The sequence below is a fragment of the Apium graveolens genome, chromosome 8 (assembly GCF_009905375.1).
Source record: "Apium graveolens cultivar Ventura chromosome 8, ASM990537v1, whole genome shotgun sequence".
In the NCBI taxonomy this organism is placed as follows: Eukaryota; Viridiplantae; Streptophyta; class Magnoliopsida; order Apiales; family Apiaceae; genus Apium; species Apium graveolens.
Genome location: NC_133654.1, coordinates 3,434,882 through 3,459,959, shown reverse-complemented (window position 1 = coordinate 3,459,959; position 25,078 = coordinate 3,434,882). Strand labels below are relative to the sequence as shown.

Genomic DNA, 25,078 nt, shown 5'->3' with positions numbered 1-25,078 from the left:
TGGGAGACTTCGGAGTATCCTGCACTTTGCACCCAAAAGCTTGGGATCACTTGTCCTGTAATCTGGTAGGGGCTCCTTTTCGGGGGCAAGGATGCGTCCAAGAATTACGTTGGGCATCGGGACAAGAAATCTAAGCCCATTAGGTTTCTTGTTCTTCAAGAATTACGTTGGCTTGATCCCTTATAAATAGGGATACGTAGGCAAATTGTAAGGGGTTAGAAATGTGAGCGCAAAGGAGCGACCACTAATCCTAAGCAATCTCAGCCACCAATAACCATCACCACCAAACACTGTTCATCTTTTCCGACGAATACTGTTCATCGGATACACCGATTACTGTTCACGTTTCCGACAAAGAACCACCATCACAGATCTTGTTTCCGGCTACGAACCTCAGACTTTGTTGCTCCCAAATTCCTCTGTCAACAATGATTTTTTTTTAATCTCGTATAATTTGTTCGTATGTAAACCAAGCAAATTGCATCAATTTTGTCTTGTCGTATAATTTTTTCTTCATAATTTGACGTTCGATTGTTTTTAGGAAGTAAAATGACACGGAGACGGAGGTAAAATCCAAGATAGATGTTCAAGCTACAGGGCGCAAAACATGTCCAGCAAATAAACTTAAACAATAGCTTTGTCAAACTACTGTTACTGACAATCGATATGTTATAATTTTTCGCTGATAGGCAAAAATCCTGAAATTGGTCAACTAGGCACGGATTGACGACGTGACCCCTTAAATTCATAAAAATTTGAGTGCTAGATCCATTCACATAAAATTATAGCAAACAGATGGTTATAACAATCGTTTGTCAGGGATCAGGACCCTTAAAACATATTCAATTAAAAAGTAAAGGGAGGCTTTTCGTTACTTGAGGAGGCACTGAAAGTCGCTTGGATCATAATTTTTGCTCTCCTTCCACAAATTTTGAGTTAAAGAGTCAAAATAAAGAAGCTCTTGGAGCAGTTTGAGACTTTGAATTTGATAATGGCAGGCACGGAGCTTCACAGCTGAACAAAATTTGTTTGGATCATTTGATGCATGACTTAGTAAGCATAACAGCTTTGGTTTCATGTATGCATAATATCGAGAGGTGGATTTTTCAACGACGGTACTGGTGTCTGAGCTCTGATATCATGTTAAGTAAACAATTTATCTAAAATCTTAAGTTGTTAGAGGAAGGCTCGACCAGATCTATATTCTAATAGAGTTATTCAAGATTGGTAGATGCATAAGGTATACTCGACTTCTAAACAACGATAGATCAAATACATAGACCGATACATCGTGCACATTTGCAAAGGCTAAATGAAATACATATTTATGCAAATGCAGTTTTTAGGGAGAGATTAATAGGATTCGCCAAGGTTTATAGACATAAAAACCCATATACATCAGTTCTGAATCGTTGTTTATTGACGTTTTTCTTGTAGTGAAGTACAAATTGTAAAATAAAACGGAGAAGAGCCAAGATTTTACATTTGTGTACTATAATACCATTCAATATTAGACTTAAATCCACTGCCAATACCTTTCTACCAATCAACTATGTATAGAGTTAACAGGAGTTATCATCCCTCATTTTTGTTACTTTCTGCTAAGCTATTGCTTCCAAACCATCACCTTTATAACTATCAGCTGCAACATCAGCCCTTTGCACATTCTTGTAAGAATATATACGTGCAACAACCACATAAGGCACGATATTCACTGCGACGATAGCTGCTAACAACCAGTAAAAATAATCCAAACGGCTACTGTTCAAGTCCTTGCCAAACCAGCTCTTTCCTGTCTTTTCTGTTATTTTGTCCACAATTGTGATCAAGAAACTACTCAGGAAACTTGACGCCCCAAAGACACTTAAGTACAATCCAATGCCTAAGCTTCGCATTGAATCAGGAACTTGATCGTAGAAATATTCTTGTAACCCTACTAAACTGAATCCATCTGCCATTCCAATGATGATAAATTGTGGAGCTAACCAAAAAACACTCATTGATAATGAGCCTTTTATAGGATCACTGTGCACAAGATTTAGTCTTTTTCTTTCGACTATACCTGCTAAGACCATTGTTGTGAACGTGATGAACATTCCAATGCCGATTCTTTGTAGAATATTGATGCCTCTCTCGTTCCCAGTTGCTCGTCTTAGCAAGGGTACAAGCAATTTATCATAAAGGGCAACTGATATGATCATGCCAATGGCACCAAGGCCGAAAACTGAGGCTGGTGGGATGATAAAGTTTTGTGTAAGACTGCGGTCCATTGTTGCGGATTGTTTAACAAAGAATGTTGATGTTTGTGCTTCACAGATACCAAATGGTAAAGAAGTTAGCCAAATGGGGATCAGTTTAAGAATGAGCTTCATTTCCTCAACTTCAGTTACAGTTGCAAGTCTCAACGCATTTATTTGACTACCAACTGAATTTTCATTGCCCTCGACGATTGCAGCCTTGTCAAGGAACCTGAAAAAAATAGAAGGATACACATTCTTAATAAAAACACAACAAAAATTGAGGTTAGTACTGACAGTACACATTTTTTTAGTTTTAAATATCACACTGCAACAACATTGTGGAACTATAATGTTGCTTACTTGAAGTTCTCGGTGTGGAACAGAAGCCTGCCTCTACTTTTTGTTGAATTGGGAAGTTCATAGAGTTCAGCAGGGCTAGAAGCACGAGGAAGCTTTCTTTTAGCGAATGCTGCTACAAGGACTCGTAGCATTGGTGTCAAGGGGCTCCCTGACGGCAACCTGAAGCGATAAAATGGTCTTCCAGCACAGAAGATTATTATAGTAGAAGCCATTACACAAGTGAGGATAATATCTGCAACACCCCAGCTCACATTGTCTTGAATGTAAACAATTAGAGTTACAGCGACGAACAGTCCAGAGCAAAGGCCAATGTTCCACCAGTTAAAGAAAGACAGTTTTTTTCTTCTCTCTTCAGGATGATCATCATCAAATTGGTCTGCTCCAAAGCTTTCGAGAGAGGGTTTGTGCCCTCCAGTTCCTACAGAGATCAGGTAGATTGCAAGAAAGAAGACCACTTCATGGACCTTTCTCGGTTTGTGGCAAATGCCAGAGCCACAAGGTCTCCAGCTTGGGATTATTCTTGACATAGTCAACAACAGCAAACCCTGAATATATAAGAAAATGCTTATTAGATAAGATCAAGCACACAAGTCCATATATTGATACAGGAAAAACTTAACACTTCAAAATTTTTGAGTAATGCATAAAATGCACTTCCATACATTCTTGGAAAGTTTTTGATGCATAATGTTAAACATCACAGTCATTGTATGAATTGCATATCACCTCGATAAAAATAAAACTTCTGTGCTGAAGTACTTGAAAAATCCAAAACTTTTGTTCAAAATATGAATAGGCCTCAGGAGGGATCAATAATTAAGGCATGTACTATAATTTTTAGCAAAAAGTGAGATTTACCAAGAAGTAAATAACAGATGAGACTAGAACTGCAGGAAATCGACCCAGATAACCATCGGCTACGAATCCTCCAAGCAGTGGCATTATAGTAGTCACACCAGACCAATAGTTGACACTCTTTGCAGCTGTTTTGAGGTCTTGGTGAAGCACCTTGGTAAGGTATATTACTAAACTGGTTGCTAAACCAAAGTAACTCAACCTTTCACTGAACTCGATTGCTGCAAAAATGAAAAATGAAGTTACAGAGAGTCTGAGACAAAGATTAGTTCTTATTTATTAATAACTTATTACAATAAAGGACAAAGTGACATTTCCGAATGGTGCAGATAAGAACATTTTAATTTACAAATTTTGCGTTCTTGGATAATAAATTATAAATGCGCAGTATCCTGCTTAAATTAATCACACCACTTAATCAGTCCACTGGAAATAAAAGAGATCACAGCACAGAACTCTCATTGGATTAAAAAGCATTACTCAATTTAACTATAATTTGTGGGTATCACAACTGTTCATCATCTCAACTGTTAATCGATATAATTAACATTGTTCTCATACATTTGACTGTCAAGAAGAGATGCAAAAGTTATATTTATACAACTGTGATCATTAGCAAGAACAAATCTCCAGTAATAAATCAAATTAGTGCATTAAGTTGCAGTACTCATGAGTGGTTTCTTTTTTCACGTTATAAACTAAGGCAACTAGGTAGAAAGATCATTAACAAAGATTGTTTAAGTGTCTTAAAAAATAAAAACATTAAAATAACAGCTTTGATCAGCTTAAAAACATTAAAAGCAGAACAAGTACCATATTCAACTATCACTTTGTGTTAAGAAGAAAGAAGATCAAATTACATGGAGATTAAATAGGGTCATTCTTACATATAATGAAGAACGACGCCTTCCATGCACCAGTAGAAGCTCGAAGAGGAAGCCTTCCTTTATGATCAACAGAAGAATCATGGACATATACATCTTCCTCGATATTAAAAGCTTCTTTCTTCTGTATCTGCTTCATTTTCTCTTAACACTACTCACTTTCAGTAAAGGTCTGAAATATTTTATGCAATTTGCAGGATGCTTTCAGCTGCACTTATATAGAGGGCTCTCAGTTTTCGACGAGTGGATATGAAATATGATCTCTTAAAATTCTTTGTCAATTATAGGTATAGCGAAAAAGTAAGACTATTCCACTAAGTTTAATTTGTTTTTATCTACTGAGGAATAGCATCTATGTAACTCCACAAAATCTTGAAGTGACTAAAGTCAAAAGTAGCTCGAGGCGTTGCTTGTTACTGTCATGGTTTACGGTTTATGGTAAAAGCCTCATGAAGAGAATCTTTAACAGCTTGAATAGAGGAAAGAGAACTACCAGTAACCAGAAGATCATCATCATAAGCAACAACTGCTGTAAAAACACCAGTAACATCATTCCTTGTGAACAGAGAAGGATCCTGTTTTGACCATAAGATGAGCAGAAAGCTCAGCATTCCATTGTCTAGCAGCTTGCCTAAGACCATAAATGCTTCTCTTCAATTTACAAACTAAGCCAGGAGGAGGGAACATATATAATTCTTCTTCAATATAACCACGAAGAAAAGCATTATTTATGTCTAATTGATGTAATTAACAATTTTGTGCAGCTGCTAAAGCAATCACTACTCTAACAGTTGTAAATTTTGCGACAGGACTGAATGTATGTTTGTAATCTTTTCCTTTAATCTGCTTATCTCCTCTTGCTACTAATATGGCCTCACATCTCTCCAAACTGCCATCAGGGTTAAATTTTGATTTATAAACCCATTTAAAGCCTATTGTCTTTTTATCAGGTGGTAAAACAGTCAATTCCCAAGTTTGATTTGCTTCTAAAGCAGCTAATTCCTTATCCATGGCCTCAACCCATTTTGGATCTAGTTTAGCTTGAGAATATGAGTTTGGTTCATGAACAGACAAAACATTAGTCAAAGAATCTAAATGATGATTATCATAGAAAGAAACAGATGAATCAACTATAACATTGAAAGCCTGAGAAGTAGCAAGATTTTCTAGCTGAAAATCTTTGTATTTAGAAGGAATCTGAATAGTCGTATGAGATCTTCTTAGAAGAGGACTAGGAGAAGAACTTGAATATTAGTGCTTCATGAGGCTGTTCTCATAAAAGATTCTCTTCATGAGGCTGTTCTCTAAAATTTCTGAAAAACTGGAAGAAACGTACAAACTTCTGCGATATGAATCAATGCAAGTGGTTAGGAGGTATATTTTCTAACATCCGAGAATGGTAAGATGTACGTAGAACTTAATTCTGCTTCTAAAAGTATAGATGTTTCCATAAGGACCATGATTAATGAGACTGTGTAGATAGTTAAAGTGAAATGCTTAAACTTTCCACTATATTATATATGTCAAAAAATCAAGAAGCATGAGAAGAAATATTCAATGATGGTATTTTGGTTCTTGGGGAAAGATTGAGATACAGAATCAGATCCATGACAACAAAGACATGGTTTTAATACAAACCTTGGAAGAATCCTTTAATATATAAAGCTTGAAGGCTTATTACACAGCTTATTACTTTAATACCCTCCTCACACCTCTGTAATAACAATTTTAACTCAGCCTTATCACCTTACTTCTCCTTACTAACTTATGTTTCTTTGAAAAGCATACACTGCCATTTACCTGTGCTTCCGGTTACCACACTTCAATTATCCTCTTCTTTCCTCCACTTCCGGTTCTTTGTTCTTGGTTGATAACACTACCCGGTTTCTCTACTGTTTATCCCAGTCATTGAAGGCCTTAGGAGTGTTTTCTGTAGCTTTAGTCAAATCTGAAGTTCAAATTTGAAATCAAAATCAATATCAATACTTCAATACTTACTTTTAGTTTTTACCCGCCTTTCGTACCCTTCCTCTTCCGCTTCTAAGCTTTTCCGGCGATTTCCTAGGGTATGAGTTTTCCCCTTCAATTTTCCTTTGTTAATTTAATTCTCAGATCTGCTGTTGTGTTAATTTGACTCTCAAATCTTCTGGTATTGTTTAATGTTTCAATGATTTAACAATCAAGTCTGTGTTTAATGTTTCAATGATTGAACATACAAGTTATTTAATGTTAGGTTGCATAATAAATATACCTCCTCTATTATTGAATACCCAGAACATCATAAATGCCCGATAATAAATTAGGAAAGTTTTGATTTTACATATATTTATAATATTTAAAATTTACCTTCTTCGTCATTTAATTTGTAATTTATTTTATTTGTTTATAATTTCTGATCTTACCCGATTTACTGAGTTTTGACTAAAGTAGAATTAATATTATGAATTGTAAGGAGATTTGATGTCCTTTTGCTTGAAAGAATGGAACAATTTCGTAATAAGAGACTTCAACCCGAGAATATTGTTCAACCAGGAGGTTACTTTTTGCTTTTTACTTTGCATACCCGAGAATTAGTTTCAAGGATGATTTTACTATATGATACTAAACTATAGCTACTTACTTGCTTCTTACAAAATAATATGATTAAGGTGGTTTTACGACAAATGCTACTTCTCAATCTGCCAATGAAGTGTCCAAGAAAGCACGAACAAATCACGGGTTTTCTCTTTCCCCAGGCCAGGGAAGCTGTTTTGGAAACTATCAGTCTCAAAACCATATTCCCATTACACCAAATGGTAATTTTAGATTTTTAAGTAGATGATAGAATAAAGTTTGCCCCTCTAATAACATTATTATAACTTGATTCATTGACAGTAAGAGACTGTGTAAACAATGTGGAGTCCGTTACCCCATTGTCGCCTTTATCATCAAATTTGAGGTTTTTACAGAATACCACATTTCCTGAGAAGTCTGATCTTCGGACGGACATAAGTGTATTCTTATCACCACATTTTTTACGCAAGCATGCTGAATGTATTAAGCGTAAGTATTGACATTATTAAACAAATTCATTCTAACATTTTAATATACGTCAAATATTGTGAAAACATAATAAACTTTGTGGTCTTATTTCAGTTAAATCTCGAATTCTGTCCAAGGAGAATGTCCCTCCACAGAGTAAACAGAGTGTGCAACCTGTTTTCCCAACTTCCAGAATTACCCCATTGTCGCCTTTATCTTCATTAGGTGCAAGAAACTCTGCGAAGTCTGAATTTGTCAAGGAAACAATTGTTCTCGGGAAATCACACTTTGTACGGAAGCATGCTGAATGTATTGAACGTAAGTGTTCACGTTGTTAAACCAACTCATGTTGTATTACTACATGTCACATGTCCAACAAAAGTTTTAAATTTTTTATCATATTGCAGGTAAATCACATGTGGTAGCCAAAGAGAATGTTCCTCCACAAAAAACGCATATTGCGCAACCTTCTGTACCAACTTCCCCATTTAGTAAGTTACAGAATAGAAAATAATAACCAAGACAAATATGACATGTTCGTTCAACTGCTTGATCTGAGTTAATTGTTTCCAGGTGGAAGAAATTGTGATACGAGGAATGAGCAGAGGATCGATGGGGCTTATACAAAACCGAATGTGACCTCCAGAAATAGGAAAACATCCAGAACTCTGCCTACAATTACTAAAGAAAATAAAGGTAATTAAGCTCTCCCTCTAAGCACCATATAAAGGATGCGATAATATTTTAACATTTTTAGTTTCTAAATGAAATGGCACATTAGTTCAACTGATTGATGTGAGTTAATTGTTTCCAGTTGGAAGAAATTGTGATACGAGGAATGAAAAGAGGATTCATGGGGCTCATAAAAAATCAAATTTGACCTACAGAAATAGGAAAACATCCACAACTCTGTCTAGAAGTACTAAAGAAAATCATGGTAATTAATCTCTCCCTCTAAGCACCATATATTAAATATAGTATTTGAACATTGGGTGATGATTGCACACCGACATTACCAACGAATAACATTTGTGAGTGTCTTGCTCTCACATTCATTTCTGAGATATGTTATCATTCAATTTATTAATGACTTTAAATCTAAATTTATTGCAGTTGTGAACACAACACGTTCTGACACCTCTGTTCACGATACAAGTAATGTTAGTACATTTGTGGACAAAGGGAAGAAGGCTATTGAACTGGAACATGATCCAACTGGTAACTACAGTTGCTGCATTATATTGTACATAATTGTGTAGTAAAAGTGGCTAACTTTTATCCTTGGTTTATGTATATTTCCGAATGTTGACCATTTATCAGACTTTGACAGTGATGTTAGTGAGGTTTTCTCTGACCAAGGTAAAAAAATGTAGTTAAAATTAGCGGATAGACTATTGTCATTAAAATAGGCCTATTGTACTAATCGTAAATGTTGTAGAGAATTTGGAAGACTTCATATTTGAAACAAATGATGAAATTGCAGATCGACTTGGGTGCCCACCCCGTAAATTACTTTTTAATGAGAACGAGGGTGAGGATCCACCGTATGATATTAACAATGACAATGGTACGAAATTTTTATGGACTACTACAGTAAAATATAAACAGACACTTACAGTATACAAATATATATTACCGTCTATGGTAATGTTTTTCAGAGTTTTCCTATGTTGCGGGAATGCACAGTGATCAGTCTGATGGGGACTCGGAGGCAGGTAACTACCTTTTAAGTACTTTTTAATTAGTACTTAACCATATATCAGAAAATAATCCTCCAGTTAATGAATGGTATTTAATGGCAGAGATGGATGAAGATGTTCATATTCCTTCGTATGAAGATATGTCAGCTGTTGACACAGGTAAGCTGTCTCCAATAAAAGAATTCTCAGGCCATTTAAAAAATATTTTGAAAGAAATGTGATGATAACAGATTACATGTATATTATGCAATTGTGAAGGAGTATGCGTCGCTAGGCCCTCCAAATGTGAAGTGTAGCTACTGTGACGCTTGGATGTGGAAGGAAGAACGTGTTAATAAGAGTGTAGTCCGTGGTACCCCTGTTTTTTCTCCGTGTTGTGCGAAGGGTCAGATTAAACTACCGAAAGAGCCTCCAACCCCTTCTTTTATTTGGAAGTTGCATACTGATAAAGCAAAAGGTCAGAGATTTAAGGACGGAATGCGGTTGTATAATAGTATTTTTGCATTCACATCAACTGGTGGACGAGTTGATAATTCTATCAATAATGGGGGAGCACCATATATATACCGCTTAAATGGACAGAACCATCATTTATTTGGTTCCTTAATCCCACCAGATGGTGAAGACCCCAAATTTTGTCAGTTATATATTTATGATACAGAAAATGAAATTAGTAATCGGCTCAGATGGGTAAATGTGGATGGTGGTGATCCAGTTGATGTTGAAATTGTAGAAGGTTTATCCGCCATGTTGGATGAAACTAACGAATTAGTGAAAGAATTTCGCACTGCTCGTGATCGTTTTGAGAGTGACGGTGTTCAAGATTTGGAAATCAGGCTGAAGGTTTGTAGAGCCGAAAATGGTCGTGAGAATCATGTAGGTCCGTCTGATGAGGTAGCTGGTATAATGGTCGGAGATATAGATGATACTGATGGTTCTCGTGATATTATAATACATTCTCATATTAAAGGTTTGGAGAGAATTAGTGACATTCATGCCAAGCTGATGGCGTTGCAGTACCCTCTATTGTTCCCTCATGGTGGAGATGGTTTTCACAAGAAAATTCCATTTGGAAAGGTTGATAAAAAATCGCTGAAAAAAAGAGAAATGATTTCACAGAAAGAATATTATTCCTACAAATTCCAAGTTCGCATTAATGAAGGTAATTTTTTGTATGTAATAGGATTTAATTTCCTGTCACTTCTAATACGTCTCCCTCTATTTAATATCCTGTTTACGTAAATACTTCTTTATTTGTAGGACTTACTCCCCGTTTGGGTGGTCGGCTTTACCAGCAGTATGTTGTAGACGCATTTTCCACAATTGAGCAAGCCCGTTTGTGGTGGTTCCGTACGAACCAGACAACCTTACGGTCTGAGTTGTATAGTAACATACAACGTAATTTAAATAAGGGTACTTCTGACTCCGCAAACACGGGTAAAGGTTTTATTCTTCCTGCCGGCTTTGTAGGATCACGAAGATACATGCAGCAGAACTTTCAAGACGCACTAGCAGTTTGTCGCCATATAGGCCATCCAGACATTTTTCTCACAATGACAACGAATCCTTTATGGGACGAAGTAATCCAAATGATGAAACTGCTTCCATATTGTCAACCACAGAATTCCCCTGATGTAATGGCACGTGTTTTCAGACTTAAACTTGATCAGCTTATTGATGATATTAAGAAGAAAAACTACTTTGGTACTTGCCTCGGAGGTACTTCTTTCCTAAACCTCAATATATAATCTTTAATTCTTTTTGGTTGTCTGGAGAATTACATTACAACTTTATATTTGTCCCAACAGTTATGTACGTTGTAGAGTTCCAAAAAAGAGGACTCCCGCATGTACACATGCTCATATGGTTGGATGCTGCTTCAAAGCTTAATTTGTAAGCAAATGTTGATAAGTTTGTTTCAGCTGAAATCCCAGATCCAGAAATAGATCCTGTTGGTTACGTGGCTGTAAATGCTTTCATGGTACATGGACTCTGTGGTAAAGAATTCCCTAAATCTCTGTGCATGAAGCAACATAAATGTACCCGACATTTTCCCAAAAAGTATGATCTTTTTGAAATAGATTTAGCACCACAATCCTTGGTCGCAAATTATAATGGAACTGTTTTGTTTTTTTGTTAATGTTACAACTTAAAATATCTGATTTTCAGGTACTGTAACTCTATAACATTTGATCAGTCGGGTTTTCCAATACATAAAAGGCGGCAGACAAATATCACCATTTCAAAAGGAAAGGCAAATCTAGACAATCAATGGGTTGTACCTTACAACCGCGATTTATTGGTTAAATACCAATGTCATATTTGACGTAACCAGTACGAACAACAAGGCGTACAGTAGCTGGGATACGTGAACCATATTTGACACAAAATGCATGAGGCACACGCTGACAGGGGGGAAAATTAAATTAAAACTAAACCAACAAGAGAAAACAAATATGTGCTATGCATTGTAAAGGACCACAAAATACTAACCATCTCATTTGAACAACACTCAGATGCTCGCAACCTCCTCGCAAATTTGGGAGACAAATCCATAACTTCAGATTTCCCATTAATAGTCAAACAAGAAGGGAAAATCAGGGCACAAGGTAAAAACAAAAGGAAGATTTTAAAACATAGCATGCAATGTAACAAAGTAACACAGATCTGGACAAAAAGTTCAATACATTTTTGTAAAGGCAAAGTCAAAAAACTACTTAAAGGATAACAATACAAAGGGAAATAATAATTACCTTAACAGTGACAAGAAAGTGACGGTTTACAAGGTAACGGAACGGAGACTGCAGCAACGGGATAATAGGGCTTGACTAAAAAGAGTAAAGTAGATGAAAAGAAGAGTTACAAAACATCTAATATTACTACCTTGGACAAGTATATTTAATAGTACCAATCAAACACAAACACATGTACTGTAACTCCTACCAAACAACTACTATCAATATCACATTAAACAACTGTATTACCTTTTACAATAAATATCAAAATACAACAAAAAAATGTCATGTCCAAGTCAAAAGCCCAATTTCTTTTTTAACCACACAATATATGGGCCAAACTATAAAGCCCAACAATTATTAAAGTAAAATAATTAAAAAATTAAACATACAGGTATTGAAGTTAAACATACAGATAATAAATAGAATATTAGACATACAATTATATAATCTCTTTGGACAAAAATCTTGCCTCAACCGTGCGTAGCGGGCACAACATCCTAGTATATACATTGATGCTAAACATGATACAACTTTTTAGCTGTCATGGGCTTAATTTGATTCCCATCTTCTAGTGGAAAACCTGGACCTAACTGAAAACTTCTTTGTTATGAACACATATTTTTTTTTAACTGAATCTGCATAGACCAAAACTCAAAGAAATAAAAAAAACATGGGGTCAATCAAATGAACAAGCAATTAAGATGTGACAATATGATAAATAAGCGGTATTCTGTTCTGGGTCGATTCTAGCTCACTAGAGACTCTTGATACTAGTTTATGGAGGTTTAAAGTATAAGAGCAACTCCAAGTTTTCCTCTAATTATCCTCCTAAGTCATTTTTTGACAAAAATAGCACAAAATTCAACTCCAACACTCTCCTAATCACTCCCTATATTTTAGGATCTTCAAAATTTTCCTCATTATTGAGGAGTATCTAATGTTTGTTAAACTATTTTTTTATTAGTATATTATCATTTTCCCTCCCAAATGGGTCACCATTTCCCTCCTATTTTGGTACATCAGATTCCCTCCATTTTATTGTCACTTTTATTCACTTTTCTCATCAGTCTATTTCTTAAAGGTTAATGACAATGTGATGAATTTTAACAACAGTGTTCCTTCCTTCTCCATAATGTTAAACTCCGATTATCCGCTGTATGATGAATACACAACTCCTTCTCCAAATATATGTTTTTCACAAGGTTATGGTGGTGAACAAAGTGAAGAACAAAATATCATTTCATCCCAGGTTTTTCTATCACAAACAACAAAAGATAGAAGGCCTCGTACCAAAAACTTTACGGATTGTGTTTTCGTATTCTGAATGTATTTTGTTTGTTGATGGATATCAAATTACAATATGCGGTTCCATATTGAATTCGTAGTTGAATGAATTATCAAGTCTGGGAGGCTTTTCTAGTTTCCAGCAAGCACAGTTTACACATGTGGTTCAAGAAGTTCTAAAGTGCATCAGCTATAGAACTATCACCTACTCTGGCATGTAAAGTTATGATGCAGCTGATATAGTTTCAAGTGCAGTATATTATGATACAGCTGACATGTTTACTTCATTTTTTCTTACTCCATTATTTACACAGTAGATTGAATTCAATTTACTGCCTTTTATATAGTTAAAATTCAATATTTTATACCTTACAAAAAGAGTGATTCCATTAGAATCAATAAAAGATAGAGAGATATTTTCAAGATAATTCAGTGTTATTAGAAGATAAAAGGTTTGAAAATAGAGCTGTTATAAAATTGCAGGTTCAAATATGAATTGCAGGGTTGTTAGAAATAGAATAAAGAAAGAGAAATAAGAAAATTCTGAGGAGACTGTTGGAGAAGACCCAAATAAATTGACTTAGGAGCTCATTTAATATTAATTAAACTGAGGAACCTGTTTGACAACACTTGGAGTTGCTCTAAGTGTATGTAATAATAACATAACTATAAACCACACTAACTTGTTTGACTTGAAGATGGCCCGGCTTTATCCTAATTAAGATCAACCAAGTAATAATCAACAATATTAATGTGCACTAAACAATAAAAAAAATAAGAATGATCCAACAAGTTTTGACACAGTTTACTTAAATCCAGAAAGTCAAGTGTTCAAATGAACATGAATTGTAAATTTGACATGTTTTAGTATATGTTTGGTTCACTATTTCATCAAATGAGAGATTTGACAAGGTCCAAGAAGGTGATTACCAATATTTGATCAGTTAGGATTCTCCAAGATTCTATAAAAATAACAATGATTAAAATTCTCACACGATTCATGTGATGTGAGTACATATTTTATCTGTTTCATCCTTCAAAAATTGTCTCATGGTATCCCACACACCGTGTGTATAACACACAAAACCCACGACCAAATACGTACCGGGTCCAACAATTCACCACAATCACCCCCTCTTATAGGATCACCGACCTCGTCGATTTCACAAACACACGCATAAGGAATTCGGGCAGTGCCTCTACACTTCCGACCGGGCAGAATTCTGATATCATTTATAACACCCAAGTCCATAACCGAATAATACGTACCAGACCCAACAACCCACCACAAGTCGGTCCAAAAAAATTAACGATTTGGTTCACATCAATTATTGACTTGTATCTATAAAGATTCCAAACACTTTTATTTTTATCGATGGTTGATACCACACCGTGTTTAATCCGATTTTTAGAACACTTCATGACCATAACTGTAATAGCCAGATTTATGTTGACGAAGAAGATATGTTTCGTTAGCTTCCTCAAGTTTTACTTAATCATAAGCATTTGCCTCAGACAGTGAGATGTGAAGTGTGAAGATATGATCAAAGTCACCAAATACGAAAAATCAAACTTGGCCAATATTCCTTAATGGAGATGACCGCATCATAAATTTTTAGACTCACGTAGTCACATAGCCGTGCAAGTTGAAATGGGGTGACATATTAGCTACTTGCCGTAGAGAAACACTTTTGGTCAATGAAAGTTCATGTTTTAATGGTTGGCTAGCCTGAGCAAGTGCAACAGATGCCCTGTATAATGTCATAAATTAAAAAGTTATTTGCAAAATGCATCCCCTGATTTGGCTCAAATCCGTTTTTTACTTATAATTTATATAACTGAACTTTGCATTCTCTAAATATTTTGGCGCGACAAATTGTACCATTTTCGTTAATTTTGTTAAAATTATCAGGGGTATTTTTAGGAAATTAAAATATTTAATTATTTTTAAATCTATAATTAAGGTTTTTGACCCTCTAAATGATACATTCTGAAAAAAAATTAAAGAATGAAAGTTGTAGGGAATGAAAAGATCTTCCTGAAATAAAAAGGTTCAAAACTAAAATATTATTTTTTATGATTCTTTTTAATAAATTCATTAAGTATAGATTTAATTTAATTTTGGCTTCGTAAAATTTTTGATAATTTTTTAATGTTATTATTTTGAAAAGATTTTGTCGTTCTCTACAACTTCCGTTATTTAAATTTTTTTGAAAAGTATCATTTATAGGATCAAAAAGCTTAAATAATAATATAATTATAATAAAATTTTTAATTTCATAAATACCCCTGAGAATTTTAACAAATTTAACGAAAATGATGTAATTTGTCGCGCCAAAAATAGTAAGGGGATGTAAAATTCAGTTATATAAAGTATAGGTAAAAAACGTATTTTGGTCAAACTAGGGGATATATTTTGCAAATAACTCTAAATTAAAATATAAGGCATTTCACGAAAAAGTAGTTTGAACGGTGTATGCTTTATATTACTAGGACACATCTTCCCTTATCCTAACTTATATTTTATAATAATTTTTGATGAACACTCTCTTTCTCTCTCTATTATTTATCACTCCCTCTCGGTCTATGTCCTAACCATTTGTTTACATTTAGGTTGTAGTGAAAAGTTAAAAAAATAAGTAAAGTATACCGATTAATATTTTATGTATAAAATGGGTATAGGGGAGGTAACTATTGGATGAGTTTATTTTTTATATATTAAAAATTTTACTACTTTTAGAAAATTTTGAAATGTAAAGAATTGAAAATATATAGTAAGAATAAGGCACATAATGGGAGATTGGGAGATGAATTTATTTAAACATGTAGTAAGTTACTAGTACATAATATTTTATATCTCTTCAATATATAATAGGAGAACAAGGGTATAATTTCATGAGATTAAGAAATCTCATTGAAAATACTAAATTACCCCTGTTTTTAATATTTATATAAAAAATGTGGTTTGTGGAAATCGAACTCAAGTTATTTCATTCAACTACATAACCTCTTACCACTACACTATATTATCACATACATGTGTTTTTTTATCATACATATAATATGTGAGTGTGCTAAATGAATATTTTATTTAACTTTAAAGATACTTATTTGAATTCCGCAAAAAAAAAGATAGTTAGTTGCATATTTTTACAGTTAATTTTAAAGAATTGAATTCCAGATATAAAATCAGGCATAGTACATAAATGGATTATTATCTTATTTATTAATCATTTTTTAGTTTGAAAATATATCTAATATACTTTTAACATATTTTTTTATTATAAAAAGTAATTAAAATGTACATACATAATTTTTTAAAAAATATTGAAAATAGAATCGCTTATATATAAATAATCTATATTGGTATTACATATTTAGATAAGTTCGAATTATAATGAGTCAATGCATTTTAGAACTTAGCATACTGTTCAAAAAATACTCGAAATTTGACTACATGACCCGACCGAAAAATATCGTCACATTCTACGTTTAGAAACCATGTAACATACAATAATTTACATGCTAATACACACACATACATATAACTTAATCTTAATTTGTTAACAGTAATGTAAATAAAAAACTAACATTTTCCAATACATACATACGTTGAATTTCAAAAACTAATATTTTTCATTAAAATCAACTTTAATATTAACAATAACGTAAATTTTACATTATTGTATATTATGATTGCAAGTCATTCTGACTTCAGTTATGCATTTTTTATCTTTTTAAATTGAGTAAGTTAATTGTAAGTTAGTAGTGAACTCGGTAATAATATAGAGCGGTACATATAGTTTATTTAAATAAAATTCAAGATTTTGGTCAAATCTGTATTCAACATATATGTTAATTTGTAGTTTTTTATTTGTAAACATACTAACGACATTCTATAGATTAAGTTTAATCGTTTCGTTTTAAACTTACACTTACTACCATATTTATATTCATTTATTAAATATAAAATAACGGGTAAAAAAAATATAATATAATAATAGTTGAGGGGATATTCACTCGTAGAAGTGAGGAAACATTCGAAACTCCTAATGTTATAGAGGGGGACATGGAGTTTGTTGGAGAAAAATTTTATCTCCATTTCTTCAAAATTTGACTCAAGAGTCTATATAAGGATATTGTTGAAGTTACTCTACAAACATTATAATTGCATGATGGATAAAAAACTCTAAAAAATGACCCGTGCCTCGCAAAGATTATTATGCTATTATATATAAGGCTTGCACTAGGACATTGTTGGATTTGTTTTTATAATTTTTACGTAACCTTTTTATCCAATTAATAGTTTCAAGCAAACTTACAAAATTCCCTTTATTTCATTTATGGTTTGGAGTTTCTAAATGTCATAACAAAAAACTTTTCTACTAATATGACGTAAAATCACATTTATTGATTACGGATGTGAAGATTAAATAAAAATATAATTATAGAAAAAATTTCATTCAAATCCAAGTGATATAGTATTAATTTTATAATTATTTTATTTGTTTATATTACATTAACCATAGAAATTGAATAATTATTTTTTTGTTATAAAGTGAGCCATCTACACAACAAAATTATTTGAAAACTTGCACACTTAGCTTATTTTTACATGAAAATTACATTCGTACCATTTGATTCTTAACTAATATTTTAATATTGTGAATTTGAGCCACACTAATAGAATATATTTATACAGTGACTTTTAAATTCTATTTTCTCATTTTATATATGTATGAATTTTGATATATAAAATTCAATATCTAAATATTAAGTATGCAAATATAATAGATATTTTTATATCAATCCAACCCAAAATACAGCTTGATATGGGCTGGGCCGCATTTGAATCTTAAGTTACTCAGGCCCCAATCAGCATAACCCACAAATTCTTCATCCTTCACAATTCTCTCTTTCCATAATTTATCTTCTCTCGTCATTTCTCAATTTTTTTTCATACACACTTTTTCGACAAGTTATTTTTAATATTATTTATTAAAATACTTACTAATTTTTTTTATATTTATATGATTTATCGATCTATCTATCTACACTATTATTTCAAGATAATGTCATATTAATTAATATTGTCAATATCTCGCTAAATCTCCATATTTACTATTTTCATTTCATTCTTATTTTTTCATTAATTCTCTTTCATCCACATTTCTCACTTATTTTCCTCGATTAATTTTCTCTACTTATTTTTCATATTTTACCTATTCACAATGCACAATATACATCAATTAATTTTATATTTTCTTAATTAATAAGAAAAAAAATTATTAACTTTTAGATGTCTGTGTAAACTTAATTTCCTACATAACTAATTATAAATAAAATTTGTACATTGAAGATATTTAAATGACATATATAATAATTAATCTAATTATATTTTATAAATATATGACTTTATTTTGATAAAATTTAAAATAATTTATAATTAAATGAATATATTATTTTTAAATAAAGAAAATTAAATAACCGACATCCAGTTTTCTAAAAATCCCCGATTTTTAAAAAAATCCCCGATTAATCCCCTACAAAGTATCCGACCGATTCGATATTTGAAATCCGATTTATTTTTACGAATTTTTCTTTATTGCGGTATATATAATTATTTATTTAAATTAAAATACTATATTAATTTAAATATGAATAATTATAGAAATTATGATATAATAAATATATATTTGTCAATAAATAACTAATATAATCATAATAATATATTAAATATAATTTAATATTATAATACATCCAATTTTTAACTCGATTAATCTCTGATTTTCAATTAATCTTAAATCGGTAACTCGACCGATCTTCCCCGATTCCGATTTTTACAACACTGGCATCAACTAATATATTATATATATTCCAGTCCAAACTTCAAATGTAACAAATGAAATAAATGTAACTAATATATTTATATAATATATTATATATATTTTGTAAATGTAACTAATATATTAATTTTTTGGGTCAACGAGCATATTCAACTCATACAACAAAATCAATGAAATAATTATAATTTTTTTAAATTAAACAATGAATAATTAAAAAAACAAAAATATTGAGGGAGTAAGAGCAACCAATCAAAACATCACAAAAGTCATAAAACCCTAACCCTATTAAAACCCCTCTTTCTCTTTCACAATCTCTCCCAAACCCTAATTTCTCTTTTCATCAAGAATGGTACTTTGTGATTTCGATTCTTTTATAATTTCAATTGTGTTTGTGTCTTTATTGAATGAATTGACATTTTATGTTGTTGAATTGAATTGCAGAGTGCTGAAGCTGTTAACCCTAAAGCTTACCCTTTAGCTGATGCTCAGCTAACTATTACAATTCTTGATCTTGTTCAACAAGCTGCTAATTATAAGCAGCTTAAAAAGGGTGCTAATGAAGGTTAGCTCAAATATGTTTATGTTGTTAAATCTCTCTCTCTCTCTCTCTCTCTCTCTCTCTCTCTTCCTCTCTCTCTCTCTCTATCTCTCTCTCCCTCTCTATATATCTCTCTGTGTTGATATGATGATTAATGGGTTGGATTTTGATTTCAGCAACTAAGACACTGAACAGAGGAATTTCAGAGTTTGTGGTGATGGCTGCTGACACCGAGCCTCTCGAGATTCTTCTCCATCTCCCTCTACTTGCAGAAGACAAGGTACTTTTATTAGAATTATGTATATATATATTTGTATATCTGTATGTATGTATGTATGATTCTCCGTTGTTTGTTTTGTGTTTATATCTGTGATTGTGGTTTGCTACTGCCTTTGTTGAATGTTACTGCGTTACTTTTACGCATTTGTGGTATTAGTTAATTAATCTTTTACTATGTAGGATTTAGTAAGGGAACTCGAGAGTTTTATAATGTTTAGTGGGAGATGGGCATCTAGAGTGCATTTGCTTGAGCACTTACTTCCGTATCAGAACATTTAGCTTTATTTTTCTAGGTAATTGTATCCTGCTTTGGAAGAAAATGTAGGCTTGTAGTGTCTAGCTCTAAACTTGATGCAGAGCATGTTATATGAACTTTTGGTATTGTCAGTAGTGGTAAATTTTGAGATTACATTTTGGAATAAATATTAAACGGAACCAAATTAAACATTATTGTGTCTTACTCGGAAGCAGGGTCTGAGATCTTATTATGTAACAAAAACAAAATATATAGTACAGTAAATAAGTTACCTGGGAGATGACTCTTATTCAAAGTTTGTACCTGGTCGCTCTGTTTAGGCTTGATTTTATGGGGTACTTTTATGTTTAAGTTTTTAAGTGACTTAATCAGGCCCAAATAGACACTATGTCAGGGCAGTGCACTTTTATGTTTAAGTTTTTAAGTGACTTAGTGCCCGTTTGGGAAATCTTAAAAAAGTAACTTATAACTTAAAATGAATAAGAGACTTATAAGTGACAAGTAGATGATTACTTATAAGTTAAATAAGTGTTTGGTTAAATGTCAGAATATTTTTTACTTAATTGAGCTAAAATAAATAAATTTTAAATATAATTATCTTAATTCATAAATTTTAAATTAGAAAGACATGTAAAAACATAAATTTTAAAACAAAAGTTAATAAAAAAGTGAAAAATCAAAATAAGTTAAAAAAAAGTACGGCGTTGCTAACATTCAACTTATCAGCTTATAAGTTGTAAATTCAACTTATCAGCTGGGTCGACAAACACTCGTCGATAAGTACTTATTGGCTTATAAGAGAATAAATTTTTATTTTTTGTAGTCAAACAGGCCCTAATCAGGCCCAAATAGACACTATGTCAGGGTAGTGCTTCATGTGAATCATGTTTCACAAAATTTATTTATGTTTATAATGTGGTTAGCGCTCTGTTCCCAACACTCTGAAAGTATGTTTTCACTGTTATGGTACTATAACCGTACTGGATTGCGAATAATTGTTTGAATTTTGTAAATTTGACTGTCAATTATAATTCTGACCTTGGTCTACTTTACGAGTTAATGAGTTCATGAAAAATTGCTTTCAGAAGTGTAGTAGGAGACAATTCCCTTTGTTGAATGTGTTAAGTGGCCGAGTTATTTTTTTCTTACACTGGATATAAACTAATTGCTTTGTACTATTTATGCAGAATGTGCCCTATGTTTTTGTTCCTTCTAAGCAAGCTCTTGGACGTGCATGTGGGGTTACCAGACCAGTAATTTCTTGTTCTGTGACAAGCAATGAGGGCAGCCAGCTGAAATCTCAGATACAGCAACTCAAGGTAACTAGAGTTCATGTTCTGTTCTGTTCCTCGCACTCAGTAGTTTATCTTTTCATAATTCTAAATGACTTTCTTGTAATTGCAGGATGCCATTGAGAAGCTCCTTATATAAAGTGTATACATGTAAAGCGATTCAGCATGATGGGCCTATGAGTGGTGACACTGGTTCATTTGAGGCTTTGACTGAGCAAAGATGTCATCTTACTGAATTTTCTTCTTGTTTATTTAAAACATTATGTTTCAATGTCCTGGATCATGTCTTTCCTAAAATAGAGGATTCTGTATTCTTGCTATTGGATCTGAGTTACTTTCGTCATTGAAGAACCATATGGTTATTGTAAGATTTTCTAAGATTTTATCTCAGAACAATCTACATTTGTAGCATGCTGTTTAAATTTTTTTGTTATATTAACTTATTCAAACATTAGCCTCATCGTAGAACATCTGCACTCTGACATACATTCTTCCGTAATTGCTTTCACCTTTGTTCTTAGTCACCAATTTTCGTTTAGTCCTTTCATCCAAAATCAAACTGAGTCGTTAGTGTGTGTATCCAAGCCCCTAGGAATCGTTTACTCCCTCGCATAAACAAGAGAACTACATACTGTCCCCCCTACCAGTGACTTGTTCATAAATTTGAGGGTTTAACAAAGGATCTACAGCACTTATCTGTGTTAAAGAAAGTGTAGAAGAACTCTTTTGTATCTGATTACCAAGTTGCTAAAAAAACACCAATTGTTTTACACTATTTCAGCTTATCTAAACAGCCTAGATAATTTATGTTCCAGCTTGCTTGTCTAGGAAAAATTATACTAATCTATACCTTGTCCCTGATTTCTGGAACAATTAGCCAGAAACTTAGCTATAAGATTCCATGGATGATTAAAGTTTCATATATGTGCACATGCTTCGGATTATATTATAGGGTTAGGGTACTGAACATTCTGTACAAATCTTATTGTTTCTGATAACTTGTTAGGCATACTTTCAGGTCCTGCATATGCTCTGGCTGCAGAGTTTTGTAATGTTCGATCAGAGTCGATCTTGATGCCAAACTATTTATGCTAACGAATAGGAACACCGAATAAATTGAACTTCTAGGGGCACGTTTTTAACATGTACAAGAAGGAACAAAAGAAAAAAAAATATCAGGTATAAAATAAGTTTTAGGGGCACATTTTTAATTTTTATTCTAAAAGATCATTTAAAAATAAGATATTTTTCGCACTTAGTTGAACCGACAAAAACATTATCGATATTTTATTTCTTATCATTCTTTCGATTTATTATCATCAGACACAAAAAATAAATTTCGCTTGGGGCTTTATATATCTTAGGGCCGGCCCCTCTGTTCGATATACATAATGCATGTACTTCCAAATTCCAATCTTTATTTTTTATATCTTATTTTTTCTCAAAAGTTGGTAAAAAAATTTGTGCTAATTAATTACACGCACTAATGACGCACACCCTAGGAGTCGCATAAATGGTCTCTACTAGTAATTTAATGGTTTCGACCAGGGCCAATCGTTTGTTGCAGCATATCATACAACGGAAATTTTATGCGATACGTGTAAAGTAGGGTTTTTGGTGTGCATACACGTAGGTCATGCCGTGATTTATGGGTAATGTGCCATAACTATCACTTTGTGCCCTCAAATGTTGTGTTTTCAAGCAGATCAACCATTAAACAACTCCCTGGGTCGGCCACACATAACCATAATGTAGTTTCTCATCACCTCACAATAATGAAAATGGAGCTTCATTGCACATTCTTAATACAAACCCTGAATAAATAAACTCTGTGCATTACTAATCAACTTATAAACATTGATAGATCATGTTCCCTTGATTAAATTACCAGTTGTACCTCTAATATTCTATCCGATCACACGTGAATGCTCGTTGATTTCTCCAGTTCTGCAGACAATTTGTACGTAAAATTACTGACAAATTGCGTATTTAATACCTGCAGATTAACATAGGGAAGCTTCTGTTTAGTACTCAGATCTCTTCTTACAGGTAACCAAACATGTATATAAGACTCAGAAGGATCTAATCAACATACTGCATAACAAAGCACTTAAAAGCAAGAAAAATGGCTCAATATTTTGTTCTTTTCTTGATCACAGTACATTTTTTCGTGTTTTCTGCAAATGCTTCTGAGACCAGTGTTGCGCCAGTTTCTAGCAATGCTGAAGCACCAACAGCCCGCAGACTTGGAAAGCCTAATACTGTCAAGTTCTTGCATGAAGCACCGCAAATCAGTCCAGTTGGTTGGCGTCAAATTAAAAATGATCACAATCACGACGATCCTAAGAACAAATATACGGGCCATCAAGATCCTCATATCGCGCCTACAGGAGAGACTGAAGCAAAAATGCATCATCGCCATCGCAAATCAGGACTCGAAGAGTCCGTTGCTGGTGGAGGAGTAATTTTGGGAGGCCTAGCAACGGCTTTTTTGGTTGCCATTTTCTGCTACATTAGAGCTACGAGAAGAAAGAGTTCACAGGCTCTAGCTAGTAGTCCTTGACTCCATTCTATTGCTTGTAAATATGCGACAACATTTTGAAAAATATCCGATTTTCATTTTATTTTTTTAGCATAAAGACTATCATTTTTAACAAAAAAAGGTTACAAAATAAGTTTTTTTTAACTCTTTTGAAAAAAATATGATTTTTAAACTATTATTTTTTACAAAAATACATTTTTTCTCAACTAAACTCAATATCGACAAGTTACCGCAACTCCAGACAAATTTTAGAAATTTACAAGATGAAATTGTAACAATGAGAAGATTAGCAAATTTATGGATCTTTCCATTTTATTAAAGGACTATGTAAGATTATTTTAGCCAGTTTAATTATATTAAAAAAATGTTTAATTAAAATACATGTGATTATTCTACATAAAACACACCTTTCCTTACCTAATTTCGAAACATATTTTGAGAAATCCTATTATTTTAATATTTAATTTTAATTAAAACAACAAAACAAATGAATTTACATAAATCTTAAATATATATTTATAGATACAATGTAAGTACAACATAAGATAATAATAACAAAATATGGAAAAATAATTAGTGCACTACATGATAATAAAAAATATTAATTTCAGGGGTTAAGATTTATAAAAATTTAAATATGAGAGCTACAAAATAATTTTAGTAGAAAAGTTTTTTTCTATTACTATCCAGAATTTGATTCTTGCAGAAAAGGTTACTTACTCGAAAATAATTATAAAAGTTATTTTTTAATAATTTTAAATTAGTGTTCCAAAAATTTCTGATTTAATTGATTGATCTTCTTCAAGGTGTCTGATTAATTCAATTTTTCGAAATCTGAATAATATTTATAAGTTTTCTCTCAGAGTATATATAATAATTTATTAAAATTAAAATATTATTAATAACTAAATGATGTATTTACAAGAATAAATTAAACAATATCTTAATATTTAAAAAATATCCGATTTTTAATCAAATTTTTCTTCTGTCTCCGATTAATCCTAAATCAATAGATATCGCTGACCTAATAGTAGAATCAGTGGGGACCTGAAAGGCCCTCAATTGATTTTTAGTAACACCCGGTCCACACTATAGAACATATCTAAACTGTATAACATATTTATCTTTACCGTTTGATTTTTCTACGTAGTTTAAAGTGCATTGACCGCATAATTCCGTCGATTATTTTTCAATTTTTTTAAATAAATATTCAAATCTTAAATTTGTATTTATAAAAAAAATA

The 25,078-nt window shown here is 32.5% G+C and overlaps 5 protein-coding genes and 1 long non-coding RNA gene across 9 annotated transcripts; 4 read left to right on the top strand and 2 right to left on the bottom strand.

Annotated features, from left to right (window-relative positions):
- Positions 1-1,357: 1,357 nt before the first annotated feature.
- On the bottom strand, positions 1,358-6,538 carry LOC141677318 (protein NRT1/ PTR FAMILY 5.7-like). 4 transcript variants are annotated; one of them, XM_074483192.1, is made up of 5 exons: positions 6,140-6,538; positions 4,343-4,970; positions 3,459-3,676; positions 2,601-3,145; positions 1,358-2,469 (listed from the first exon to the last, which is right to left on the bottom strand). In XM_074483192.1, exons 2-5 carry the CDS (start codon positions 4,476-4,478, stop codon positions 1,602-1,604), a joined length of 1,767 nt encoding a protein of 588 aa, XP_074339293.1. In that variant the 5' UTR covers positions 4,479-4,970; positions 6,140-6,538; the 3' UTR covers positions 1,358-1,601. The 4 variants fall into 4 exon arrangements, with proteins under 4 accessions (XP_074339293.1, XP_074339294.1, XP_074339295.1 ...); XM_074483193.1 differs by having other exon boundaries at positions 4,343-4,547; XM_074483194.1 differs by having other exon boundaries at positions 4,343-6,255; positions 6,338-6,538.
- A 258-nt stretch (positions 6,539-6,796) lies between these two features.
- On the top strand, positions 6,797-8,305 carry LOC141677720 (uncharacterized). Its single transcript, XM_074483764.1, has 7 exons — positions 6,797-6,874; positions 6,988-7,134; positions 7,214-7,381; positions 7,475-7,678; positions 7,768-7,851; positions 7,934-8,056; positions 8,175-8,305. The coding sequence occupies exons 1-7, from the start codon at positions 6,820-6,822 to the stop codon at positions 8,303-8,305; spliced, it is 912 nt and encodes a 303-aa protein (XP_074339865.1). The 5' UTR covers positions 6,797-6,819.
- On the top strand, positions 7,902-9,349 carry LOC141677717 (uncharacterized). Its single transcript, XM_074483760.1, has 8 exons — positions 7,902-8,056; positions 8,175-8,297; positions 8,474-8,578; positions 8,681-8,719; positions 8,799-8,927; positions 9,019-9,075; positions 9,163-9,219; positions 9,335-9,349. Exons 3-8 carry the CDS (start codon positions 8,519-8,521, stop codon positions 9,347-9,349), a joined length of 357 nt encoding a protein of 118 aa, XP_074339861.1. The 5' UTR covers positions 7,902-8,056; positions 8,175-8,297; positions 8,474-8,518.
- Positions 9,140-11,165, top strand: LOC141678612 (uncharacterized). Its single transcript, XM_074484956.1, has 3 exons — positions 9,140-10,222; positions 10,321-10,779; positions 10,869-11,165. Exons 1-3 carry the CDS (start codon positions 9,373-9,375, stop codon positions 10,955-10,957), a joined length of 1,398 nt encoding a protein of 465 aa, XP_074341057.1. The 5' UTR covers positions 9,140-9,372; the 3' UTR covers positions 10,958-11,165.
- Positions 11,166-11,222: 57 nt separating this feature from the next.
- LOC141678613 (uncharacterized) lies at positions 11,223-11,890 on the bottom strand. Its single transcript, XR_012557814.1, has 3 exons — positions 11,814-11,890; positions 11,554-11,618; positions 11,223-11,465 (listed from the first exon to the last, which is right to left on the bottom strand). It is a non-coding gene; the product is annotated as an uncharacterized LOC141678613 (long non-coding RNA).
- Positions 11,891-19,141: 7,251 nt separating this feature from the next.
- LOC141677924 (uncharacterized) lies at positions 19,142-21,704 on the top strand. Its single transcript, XM_074484051.1, has 5 exons — positions 19,142-19,277; positions 19,370-19,490; positions 19,643-19,746; positions 21,189-21,320; positions 21,406-21,704. Exons 1-5 carry the CDS (start codon positions 19,275-19,277, stop codon positions 21,430-21,432), a joined length of 387 nt encoding a protein of 128 aa, XP_074340152.1. The 5' UTR covers positions 19,142-19,274; the 3' UTR covers positions 21,433-21,704.
- The last annotated feature ends 3,374 nt before the right edge of the window (positions 21,705-25,078 follow it).